At 44.4% G+C, this 12,375-nt stretch overlaps 1 protein-coding gene across 1 annotated transcript in view; it reads right to left on the bottom strand.

The window, feature by feature from the left end:
* The window catches only part of SERINC5 (serine incorporator 5), a 255,206-nt gene that overhangs the window by 52,248 nt on the left and 190,583 nt on the right, over nt 1-12,375 (bottom strand). The window contains exons 6-7 of the mRNA XM_086960722.1: nt 7,571-7,782; nt 4,208-4,303 (exon numbers count right to left, since the gene is read on the bottom strand). Coding sequence (XP_086816848.1) covers nt 4,208-4,303; nt 7,571-7,782 — 308 coding nt within the window. The remainder of the gene's footprint in view (nt 1-4,207; nt 4,304-7,570; nt 7,783-12,375) is intronic.

Below are 12,375 nucleotides of genomic sequence, written 5' to 3'. Positions count from 1 at the left end.
GAATGCCAGGGTTGCTGAATACCACGGCTGCCTCATTTTTACTCCACATTGTGCATGTTTCTTCCACCACCCAACATTTTCGTTTTTTTTTTTTGGTGTAAGACTTTTATTTACAGTTGCCAACAGTACCACCCTACATTTTCTATCCCTTTATCTAACTCTTCTAGGCTTGACTGTTTTTAGGTCGAAGCCTGGCGTTCACTGCGCAGCAGTGTCGCGCAGGCGAGATTTTTTTTTTATTTCAGTGTAGTTGCTTTAACCCGCCTCTCTCTTCCATTGGCTAGCTCCATAAATGGAGGCTAGCCATTGGAAGAGAGATGTGGCAATCATTGTGGGAGCAGATTCGTGGGCATTTCTGTGGTTTTTTTTTAAGCCCCGCCCCTTTTTTTGCCATCATGTAGAGGTGGGCCATTGTGGGCGTTTCCTTTTTTTTTGTTTTTGCCAGGACTGTTTTTTCATCAGTCTGTGCCAGCTTCTCGCAATCTCCTCCCTGTGCTCCCACTCTTTAAATGGCCGCCGTGCCGAGAACTCGTTCCACTTTTTACGCTGTCCCTTTAAAACAGCGAGGTGGCTGAGTAAATTATAAGCACACCACTAGCATATGAACGGACGCACATGTGCTCGGGCAGTGTGCCTCGTCGTGCGTGCTCCAGAGGTTGCCATGTGTGCACAGAGCGCATTGTGTGCTGCCAGCCATGTGCTCTCTTGTTCCTGCGCTCGGCTCTCACATGAGGGGGCAGTGCTGCTGCAGCCGCCGACCGAACACATGAGGCGAGAAAACACAGATGCCAGAAACCTTTCCTCCCCTCCTCCAGCTCGCTGGCACAAAGGCTTGTGTTTCCCCCCCTTGTTTTATTTTTTATTCGGGGATGGATATTTGACTCTCTGGAGCCTCTGAGCGTGGAAAGCAGTGGGCGGCTGCCAGCTCGCTGCGCATAACTGGATTCCCCAGGTAATGTAAACATTGCTTGTATAAGTTTTTTTTATTTTTTATTACTACAGAGGGGCTCGTGGGACCACTGTGAAGAGATGTTTCGATTACTTATAATGGGGTGATGCAAAAGCGGTTCGAGGGCTCCTCCTTTGACCTCTGACACCTACTTCTCGCCGTGCAGAGATATGTTTACTCTTGTTTCCAAAACGCCATATCCTCAGAGCAGGAGTCCACTTCGAGCCCTTGCTCTGCACGCGTTCTTATGGTTTACATCGTGACGTACACAGATACAATGGCACTCGAGGCTCGCCTCTCGTCGGATCATTTTCCTGCCTCCTGTGACCTCTGAGACCCGGAAGAATGACACACAAGCCCTAACTCCAGGTAGACTCACACCACCCGCTGTTCCGAGTGTCGCTGGGGGTGAACATACTCGGTCCATAATCTCTGGCCCCAGGAACACCAGGGCCAGACAGCACTGCAGATGATGTACACTGCTGCCGGAGGAGGTGGGTGGGTGGGCGGCATCTGACCCAGGCAGTAGAACGAGGGGACCAGACAGTGCTCCCCAGGCAGACAGCAGCCTCCCTTCCTGATGCTTTAAAGCAGCCAATGTGTACTCGGTTTATAGAAGGACCAATAAAACAAAAATACATTATCAGATGAGCGGCATCAGAGAGCGTGGGAAGAAGTTGGGGATGTGAGGCTTGAAAGAAGTTGGGGGCGTGAGGCTTGAAAGAAGTTGGGGGCGTGAGGCTTTGAAAGAAGCTGGGGGTGTGAGGCTTGAAAAGAAGTTGGGGGCATGAGGCTGAAAGAAGTTGGGGGCGTGAGGCTGAAAAGTTGGGGGCGTGAGGCTTGAAAGAAGTTAGGGGCGTGAGGCTTGAAAGAAGTTAGGGGCGTGAGGCTTGAAAGAAGTTAGGGGCGTGAGGCTTGAAAGAAGTTAGGGGGTGAGGCTTGAAAGAAGTTGGGGGAGAGAGGCTGAAAGAAGTTGGGGGAGTGAGGCTGAAAGAAGTTGGGGGTTTGAGGCTTAAAGAAGTTGGGGGCGTGTGGTGAATGTTAAACCTTAAGCAGAGACACAAAAATCATCTTCTTTTCTTCTCCCTCTCACTCCCATCTCTCTCACTCCTTCCTGTTCCTCTTCTCCCCTTCTTCCTATTTTTCCATCTCCCTTTTTCCTCCTCCCTCTCCTTCCCTCTCCCTTCTTCCTCTCCTCCTCGCTCTTCTTCCCTTCTCATCTCTTCCTCTCCTCTTTCTCTCCTCCCTTTTCTTCCCTTCTCCCCCGCCTCCCTCTCCCTCCTCTCCCCTTTCTCCTCCCCATCCTCTTTTCCCCTCTCTCTCTCACTTTTTTATCTCTTCATCCAATTTCCAATTTCCAATTTAAAACATTTATAGAGCGCAGTGTGCACCGTACGGTTTCTTGGCGCTTGTAGAGAGTTAGGCAACTGAGTCAAAGAAATAGAACCTGTCGTAGAGGAGAAGGGAAGTTACACGGAGAAGGCCTGTCTGAAAAGAAACGTTTTAAGGTCTTTCCGAAAAGAAAGATAATGAGTGGCAGAGCGAAGGTGATCGGGGAGGGAATTCCAGAAGGTGGGCGCCAAGGTGGAAAAGGTGGTTCAACCCCACTTTTTCCGTTTGAATCGCGGGATTTGAAGGAGAGACTTGGAGGAAGAACGAAGCTCTCTCGTGGGGACGTAATCTTTTATTAGCGAAGAAATGAAGGCGGGGCAGTGCCTTGACGAGCCTGGAAGACCATGCAGCCGATCTTAAACAGGGAGCGTTCCCTCTGCCCCTTTTCACAAAATAAGACTAGAACATATTTCAGGCAGCAGACCAGTGGTAAACAAGCGTTTACAATGCAACAGTCTCGCCTTTTCAAAAGTTAGAGCTATTGGCATTGTAAAATGACAACATTTTTATTTATGTGTTGGTTTTGAAAACAGATAAATAAATGGCAGTGTCATTTACAATGCCATTAGCTCTAACTTTTGCAAAAGCGAGACCGTTGCATTGTAAATGCTTGTTCAACTTTCTAACTTTGTCAATGTTTCCTGTCACTGATTTCTCTTTCCTTCTTTCTCTATTTCCTGCCTTTCTCTTTCCTATTATGGGCTAAAGTGTGAGGATGAGAAATAAGTCTTGGTCTCCAAATAGGATTCTGATGCCCGGCACCTGCAACCACAGCACAAACTAAGCCCTGCATTTCCCAGGAGAAAATTGATGAACCCATTTTTAATAAAAGTAGTAAGAGAAGAAATGGCTTCCCCTTTTCGTCATGGTCATCAAAATACTGCTCAAAACCTTGGTAACGGAGGTCAAGGGACCTTACGAATCTGGAAGGGTAGAGAGATCCTTTCGTATATCTAAGCTATGTGGGGATATGCACTCTTTAGAAACTACACAATAAACGTAAAGGTATCTCTGAAGAGACAAATTTCAGGAGGGAGGTTGATATGTGCCACAACCATACACCAACCTCAGTGAGATGTGGGGGAAAAAAATATATCTTTTTTTTTAATTAAAAAAAAAATAAAAATTGTCCTTTTACCCCCCTCTGAGGTGGTGTATAGGCGTGGCACATATCAACCCCTCCTGAAAATTGTCTCTTCTAAAAGAGGGATACCTTTACGCTCATTATGTAGCATCCAAAAGAATAAACATTTTGGAGTCTTCTGTGACAACGTATCCATAAAATATGGTCAATAATAGGAGTGCACAGACAACCAACACTGAAGCTGGCACAAGGATGCAATAAAATGCACGCCGTAATTCCCAAAAGGTTGCCTCGAGCAACAAGGGTGGTTTTCTTCGTCCTAGTTTACTCCTACTTCAGAAGCAGGCTAAGGAGCCCTCTCCTCAAGTAACACCTCTACCAAAAGTAAACAAAGACGGCCTGTCCTACATGGATGCCAATAGAATAACCTGCTTATCTGTAATCCACTCTGACTTCCTTTAAATGTATAATCCCGTCCCTTCTAATGTACAGCCCTATATTCCTTTATAGCTAGGTCAAACTAAAAAGACCAACAAATTAAGGTTAAATAGACAGGGTTGAAGAAAAGGTCACGGAGGTAGGGGGCAATTTTCAGCAAAAGTCTGAAGTTAAACGTGCGGGATTGTGAGGCTATGGAATAGATGCAACCAAAGAAGCCTAACTTCCTATCATAATTTTTATGAATACATTATGAATAAATTAAATGCTAATAAAAAAAATCGTATGAAACATTTTAATTCAGCTATGCACTCTACTCATCTTTGAAGCCACCACAAACCTACTTGTTTCTGCTGGTTTACTGGCCAGAGCGGAGAATGTGAGGTACATCACGTAACAACTGATCACACCAGACTGCAGAAGCCCAGAGTGGGGTTTGCCTAGAAAAGAAAGGAAACCGTCTTAGTACATAAACAATGTGCGTGCAATCTGTCTAATGCAAATATAGCACTTCTTGTACGTGTGACACTTGAAATGGACAAAATGACTAATACTAAGGCACACTGAAGTAGCAATGAGATTGATACCGCAGGTAAACCTACTCAGAATATTCCTCAGAGTCTTGGCAGGAGTGCCCTTAAATTCGGATTTATGATTTTTTCGAAATCTAGTTAAGAAGGTTATGCTGCTTGCTGCAAAAGTATGCTGAGGGACAGCAAGGAAGGGGGTACAGCTACAAGTTGTAAGGACGAGTATACTCAAGAGAGAGAACGCCAAAGGCAGCTGCCTCCGTCGCTTCCACCAGTACCGGTCTATCTCGAATGACTGCGCTGCTCACGCTCTCCAAACGCACCAAGCTCCACGTCACACAGCAGCTGCATTAGACCATTATACAGCCAGAACGGAAAAATAGTCCACTGGTGAAGCACCAACAGGTACTTGCCCAATGGAGTGGTCTCTGCACTCTTTTCTCTCAACCTCCCTCTAGCAAGAGGGAACAGAACCAGCTTCAACATGGTACCAAGAAATGTACTAAAGTGTAGCAGGATATTTCTAAAGGGTGCGACTGTAGGGACAGATCAATAGATCACTAGGCACAGAGTGACCTTAAAACAAAGAGATGTCAGTACCAAGAATATGTGAATACACAAATTAAACCACGGAATGATTTAAACATGTGAGTATATGAGAAATTCAATACAGGAGAAATAATGCTTCCTTGTAGACGGAATGAAAAATATGTCAGTTGGAAAGCTGTTTTCGAAAGATGTTCTAACTTTTGGCCGATTTTAAGCAGAATAATCACTTAATATTTACAGAGTCACTTAATATTTACAGAGTCGAGTATTTTTCCAGACGATTTTATCAGTTTATACACTCCATAGATGTTTGGGCTTCAAGAGATATTCACTCATGTAATCTCTATAGGTTGCCATCATCAATAGCCTTTGTTTAAAAAAAAATTAAAAAAATAGAAAAACAATCCTGGGGCGGATGTATGATAGAACCACGCATGCCACTACCTTGGCTATACAATGCAGTCATTACAACGACTGCAACACTACCACCCAAGTCTTTACCAAATATGACTTTACAATGCATGCTTTTACAACGAAACTTCACTGTAAACGCATGTATGGTAAAGGCATATGCATGATAAATATATAACGGGTAAGTATTACTCCAATATATAAATAATATATATTGACATATATATATTGACGTATATATATACGCCTTTGCCACCCCAAAGCCCATACCAATCCTAAACCCTAAAAACCACTTAGCGCCCAAATTCCCCCTAGAAATTGCCTTGCCACCCAAAACCCCAAACCCACCCATAACCTTTAAAAATTCCCATGCACTAAAAACCCATACCCACCCTAAACCCTAAAAATACCCTTACCACCAAAAACCCAAACACACACTAAATCCTGAAAAAATACCCATTTTCCCCAAAAACTCCTAATTCCTCAAAAAGCCATACACTCTTACCCACCCTAAGCCCTAGAGAAAACCTTTCATGTACTTACCTTCAAAACTTTAACAACGAATATGCCTTTACCATTAATTCCTTTACAACGAAATTCAATGTAATGGCATGCAACGTAAAGGCATATTCATGAAAAACACTTGTGTGGTAATGGCATGCGTGGTAGTGTCGCATGCGTGGTAAAGGCATGCGGGGTTCTGGCTTCGTTGTAAAGGCTGTTTCTCTCCTGGGAAAGCAGTCGTTCAACTTCTATAAGATGCTTGGGATTGCTCACCTGAAGTGGAGAGCAGGGCAGTGTACAGCGAGATGGAAGAGAATCAAAGCCAGAACGATGTAGTTGGGAACAATGTTAACCAATTATTAGGGCCCCTCGGTCTTGCCCCAAAAAGGGTGGACTGAGATAGTAGAGTAAGATACACCACCTCCTGCAAGACTTACCACGTACCTTGATAGTATGTTACCTATGCAATAGCCTTGTGCTTTTGTAATTATTTTATGCCTGGGAAGGTCTCTTCCCCTGATCACAGATTTACTACGGTCCATGACACAAGTAAATCTGCGATCAACGTCAGGGTGGGTAGTCCACTGGCTGCATAGAGCTTGCAAAGAACCACAAACAAGTGGGGATTCTCCAGGCATGGAATCCACCCCATCCCCCTACATAGTGGCACCCCCCATAGCCCACCCTCAGCATATTTATTTAATCATAAACTAAAAAGGAGAAACTCCAATTCAGTGAATCACCAAGCTGAATCTGACCTGGTAAATACTATTCTTTACACATTTAGGTGCATTAATAGCTCTGTGAATCAGACCGGGAGAGCCTAGCCAGATAGGGCAATACAACAAAAATATATATGTTTGAATTTATGAAGAGTGCAGTGCTTTCGAATATCAACACAGGCAAAGACGAGCACACCAAGATCTTCCATGTATACCAACTTAAAGTCCTGCATAGAGCTTATTACACCAGTTCAGTGCTTGCAAAAATGGGTGCCCTAAGTTCCGCTGCCTGCCCCAGGGGGGTGTGGCCAAAGTGGTACATTCCTACACCATTGGTGGGAATGCCCGACTCTTCAGACATATTGGGGAGGGTCAAGTCGGCACTGCCCTCAACATGCCACAAAACCACCAAAGTTTTGCCCCGCATGTGTTTTCTAAATATCTGGGAAGCTACTGATTTGACGAGAGCCGAGTCTATGGGTCTCCCTTGGCTGTATGGTAGCGAAACGCAACGTAGCAAGAACCTGGAAGGGCGTACTTAAACCTAAGTTTTGTGACTGGGAGTCCGATATGGATTTAGCATGCAGGAAGAGAGGGTGGTGTACGAAAGTAGAGGTTGCACACAAAAATGGACGACGATTTGGGAGGTATGGAATGTGCGTAGAGGGATGATGTGCACATCCTTTGATGACTCCTCCCCACAGTTGACGGACCACGGGAGGGAATAATGTCTATATCACTAAGTACTGTATGAGACACTTGGTTGAAGTTTTATTCAAATGTAACACCAAGTCGAATAATGTACCAATGTAAGGAAACGGTTTGAAATTCTTGAAAATGTACAGCACTTTGTCCTCTTTTGTTTTTCCCTGTATTTCTTTATTCAGTAAAAAAGATTTGCTCAAAAAAAAAAGATTTTCCATGTATAAGAACATAAAGCTACAAAATCAAACATATGAGACTGATCAAAAGTAATGTAATCTGTACTTACGCTTCATAACACAGGGAGAAATGGCCACCATGGACACCAAAAGGCACAAGCCACCATTGACACCAAGGAAAATCTTGTTGAGCAGGCAGCCGCTGGGGTGGGTGTAAAGTACGGACATCATAATAAGCGCTCCGACAGCAACAGAGTACAAGGACAGGATGACAATGGCAAGCGCTCCATACCACAGTTTATTATGCGCAGTACCAGCAGTCCTGTTGGCAAGAGAAGATTTACAAACGACTGTTAAGACATCACAAAGAAGAGCCTAACAAAACATTAATGACTAGGATAGATCATCATCACACAAGGAGGGGTAAGCAGAAGCTGCACTGGGAAGTCAGTCCAAAAGACACCCGTGTAAGCAAGTCATGCTTTTCGTAATTATGTCTACGTCTAGCAAAATAGTCCGCAGGGAAACAAAAAGAGAGGGCTACGTATTTCGATAGCACACTTTGGCCGAGTTTACGATTTTCAAATAACATGACAACTGCATTTCACCCAGCAGAATAAAGCACTGACTCTGAGGTGTGACATCGGTTAGCCTAATCTTTAAAGGCCTCTTTGGTCTTTCGTCCTTAACTCACCACAAACGAAATTGAAAGCCGCCCACTGAACAATACCACTTGGGTGACTGTATTACTCACAAGAACTCTGCCACCTAGTAACAAGACATGGACCACTACGCAAGTAGTACATATATCAAGATTTGGCAAAACCTATACTTTTATAATGCAGCCTATGCGTGTCATCCATTAGATAAAGAGGCAGACGGGTAGGTGCAATACAGCTGGGAACACACAATTTTATCCTACATTCTAGGTCTCTCCTATCCCCATCCAGTTGGTATATTCCAAAAGAAGAGAATAGGAGAAAAGAAGGAGAGTAAAGGTGCTACTGGGCGGTCAGAGACTTGGGCAATATTGTGACCACCTCACATCAACTGATTGGAGACACTGCCTCCCATCCTGAACTTTTCACCCACAAATTACTGATTTAAGGTGATGGTGTAATTACCTTGATGGATGCAAACGAAGACTAGCTAGGATGCATTAGGCTAGTACTGGAAACAGTATCCATGTGACCTGGAGGGAGATGGTTACCCAATTGGGCAAACTGATTTCTTGAGACCTCTTGGATTAATGGCGCTTCACCTCATAAGGAAATATTGAGGCAAAAGACCATGGAGAAAACATGCGAAGAGGCCAAAGTAGCTCCCTTTCATCTATATTTGACAGGGAGATACCTCCTCCTGGGTGACCAGTGCATAGACATTTGATGCAAGTTAGCTCCCTGTAGGAAATAGCAATAGGAGGGCAGAAGTCAATTTGACAATGGTAATTTGACCATGGTAATTTTTTCAGCAGCCTTATCTGCATCTACAGCATAGTATGAAAGTATAAAGTGATCAGAACAATGTACAAGCTTCATTTTTTCAAGACAGAAAATTAGAATATGGCTGGTATTGATGGTGTACGGGCTAAGGGACCCTTTCCGTATGGAGCGCCTTTCATCACATTTGGAACAGTTTGCACTTCAACATTCATAATATCTTTTGACAAATTATAGATAGCATGTTTGGACTATAAAGAAATCAATCCAGAGTTGGTGATTTACTCTGGAGGGCTCGGAGAAAAATAGCTGAAATATGACAAAATATACTTTGTCCAAAACATGCGGTAAATGTTACAGTAAGAAAATACAAAGAGTGTGCTCAAAATCCCCACCCCCCCCCCCCCTTTTTTATTTTTACAAATGGTGGTCATAATTAGCTATTTTTGGTCTTTCTACTTGCTTGCAATTTGTAGAGAAAATAGGTGTGAAATAACAGACAGCTATACATTTCCTAAAACTAACAAAATTCTGACTTCAGTAAAGGATCATTTATGTGCATTAGTCAAGGTTTTCCAAAACAAACATCACAGAATTTACTAATTTGTGAATGCCAAAGGGTGAAAAACAGACATTGGCAACACAGTTTACATATTTAACTACATGTGTTGAAGCCTGAGCTACAAAAGTAATTTGCAGTTAGTCCCTAGCAGCTTCTAGTCACAGAGATAAGTAGATTTCAGAGTTCTCACAAACCTGTGTGATACCTAGTCTATATCTGAGCTGTTGCAACAGTTTTTAATTGTGTATCAGCCATGCATCAGTTTAACAATGCACAGTAAAATGAATAGAAATTATTCCCAAGAATCTCAGGTACGGACGAAAGCATAATAGTCAGGTGGCTTTCTGGTAATTCTGGATGGTAAGGAGCAGGGCCGGTCTGGGAACGTAAACCAGCTCTGGCAACTGAGTCAGACCGACCGCATGTAGGGGGTGGGGTGCGGGTGAAATTATGTGCTTTTAAGAAACACTGCTGCTGTTTTTGGTACAGGGAGAGGATATGGCAGCACAGCAGCAAAACCTTCCCTCTTTACCAAAACTGGCCCCCAATGGGCCAAAACCGGCCTCCACCCTTCTAACCCACTGGGAAAATGTCCGGTGCCCGCTGTGGCCAGTCCGGACCAGGTAAGGAGTATTAGACCTGGCAATTTTTGCAGGGTTACCCCCATTTCTTTGCCTTCTGTTTCTGAACCTGTTTTGTTTGCATTAGTACTCTTTTCACTTTTTCCCTGCTAACTAGTGTTAACACTGCTTGTGCTTTTTAAGTTCCTAGTAAATGGTACCACATGTACCCAGGTCCTGTATATTGAATGCTTCTGGTGGTCAGCAGCAGTCATTGTACCACCCTCTGTCTTAGGTCTGTCACTGAAACCTGTAGTGCAGCTTTAAAAGGCCACTTCGACCTGGCAAAATAAGTCTTTTGCAAGGTCTAAACCTTTCTTTATAATACTCATAAGTCACCCCAAAGTTGAGCCTAAAGGCTCATAAGGCAGGATGCGTTGTAATTAAAAAGCGGGACATGTGAACCTATGTTTAATATGTCCGTGCAGTGGAAAAGTCCTAAAGTAATTTTTCACTTGTTATGAGGCCTATCTTTCCCTTTAACTAACGCTGGGTTACCTTATTACATTTAATAAGTGCTCACTTTAGAAAGAGACGTAATTTAAAATCCTCTCCAAAGGTAAAGCCTGATTTTAAGTTAGAATTCTGATAGTTGGCATTTTCTTGTCCTAGCCATATGTGCCTTCTGTCAGCGTCCTGAGTCACATGACTGTGAATGGCTCTGGGGTTTGGGCTTTGCTTCCAGATAGTAAGAAACGAGGGGCTTGGGTATGGACAGGATAGGCAGGGGTCAGGGGAGGGGCTGTACCCAGCCTCATTTACATTTCAAAGGGCTTATGCCTCCTGCACACACAAAGGGTCATGACAACAGGCATTCCCTGCCTTTAGTCATCCCCAGACAGTTTGGAGTCTTGACACAGGAAGAACTTTTCAGAACCAGATTTGGGGTACACGAAAGGGAGTTCCCCAAAAAAACACAAAGGCTGATACCACGTATAAATATTGGACCTCCAGAGCCACTCATCAAAACACTTCTGGACCGACGGAAGTTACAGAAATAGGACTGCCCAGCTGCCAGTTGGCTGCCCTGCTGCTTGAAGGATTGATTTGCTGTCCGAGAAGGAAGATTGGAGTTGCTTGCCTCAGGCCACTCAGAGTGACTAGAGGGATCAGTTGGTAGACCTCATGTGTGAGCTAAAAGCACACACAATCTTCAAAGGCCTCCGTGCAACTGGCTAGCTGATCTGATGTTACTGAACTTGTCTGAACCCTGCTGGCCTCTGCTGGGGTGAGTGTGAGATATTTGTGTTCTTCTGTCCTCATCGCCGCTGTTGTTGCTAGATCCCTTACATCTCCTGTGTCGCTGCTTGCTCTATATTCCTTGCCACTCTCCCCTGCCACCCCTATTTCATGCCACTGCTTGTTTAATTTGAGAAAAACATGATCAATGTTAGAAATTTCTATTTACCCAAATTGGAAAGAAATGGGAAATGTAGTTGGTGAGTAAATGGTGCATCATCCAGTTGTGCCAAGATGCTTGGCTCCTTACGTTGTTTCCTATTCTATCGTTAGGCAAACAAGAACTCCTAGTTCCCAGGGGGCATGTCCGGTCACCCAAATAAAGTGTGTGTGGCAGAACTAATACCCTCAATCCGCTCTACAATTGCATATAAAATTCAGGTGGTGGCTAGAAGCCAGACCAAGGCATACCTTCTGCTAGGGTGACTGGCTCCCTAATCAGTTTCCCCCTCTTTTAGTAACAATTGATTCTTGGTACCCAGAGGGTATTTCTGGTCTCAGCAGAGGTCAAAGCGCCCGCACTGGTGAACAAAAAGTTTCATATTTCTTGACAGATACCATCATGTCATGGCTTCAGATAAAAACACACCAGGGCTCATAATACAGACAGGAAGCAATGGCCCTGTTAGTGCCATAGCTCTCCTTTATACAGGTGCGACGGACACACACAGGGACAGTGCTCCATAGTAGGATGAATATGCTGCCGTCACGGTAGGCGCAAACCTGCGCTGCCTTGGAGGCAGCAGATTCAGTGAAATATGGAGCAGCTGCTTCAAAGCCACTCTGTCTCTCTGTGCAAGCGGGTTGCCCTCAGCACTTTTGAGAGGAATGTGATGTGCCCCCACAGATGTGTGCAGTGAGTGACTGCACAGTCTGCAGAGGAATGTCTGGGGGTTTATGAGACCCTCTTTCCGCCTACAGATGGCTGCCCTTACGTGGCGCTCTCTGCCAGTGTGCCTCCTAAGGGCATGTTTGCCTCTGTGCCCACATCTACAATACTGCGTGGGCGCAGAGGCAAAGTCATTTTCCCCATTTGCTGGTGCCATATTCCTATG

This window comes from Lissotriton vulgaris, chromosome 3_1, assembly GCF_964263255.1.
Source record: "Lissotriton vulgaris chromosome 3_1, aLisVul1.2, whole genome shotgun sequence".
NCBI lineage: Eukaryota > Metazoa > Chordata > Amphibia > Caudata > Salamandridae > Lissotriton > Lissotriton vulgaris.
This window is presented reverse-complemented; position numbering and strand designations above follow the sequence as displayed.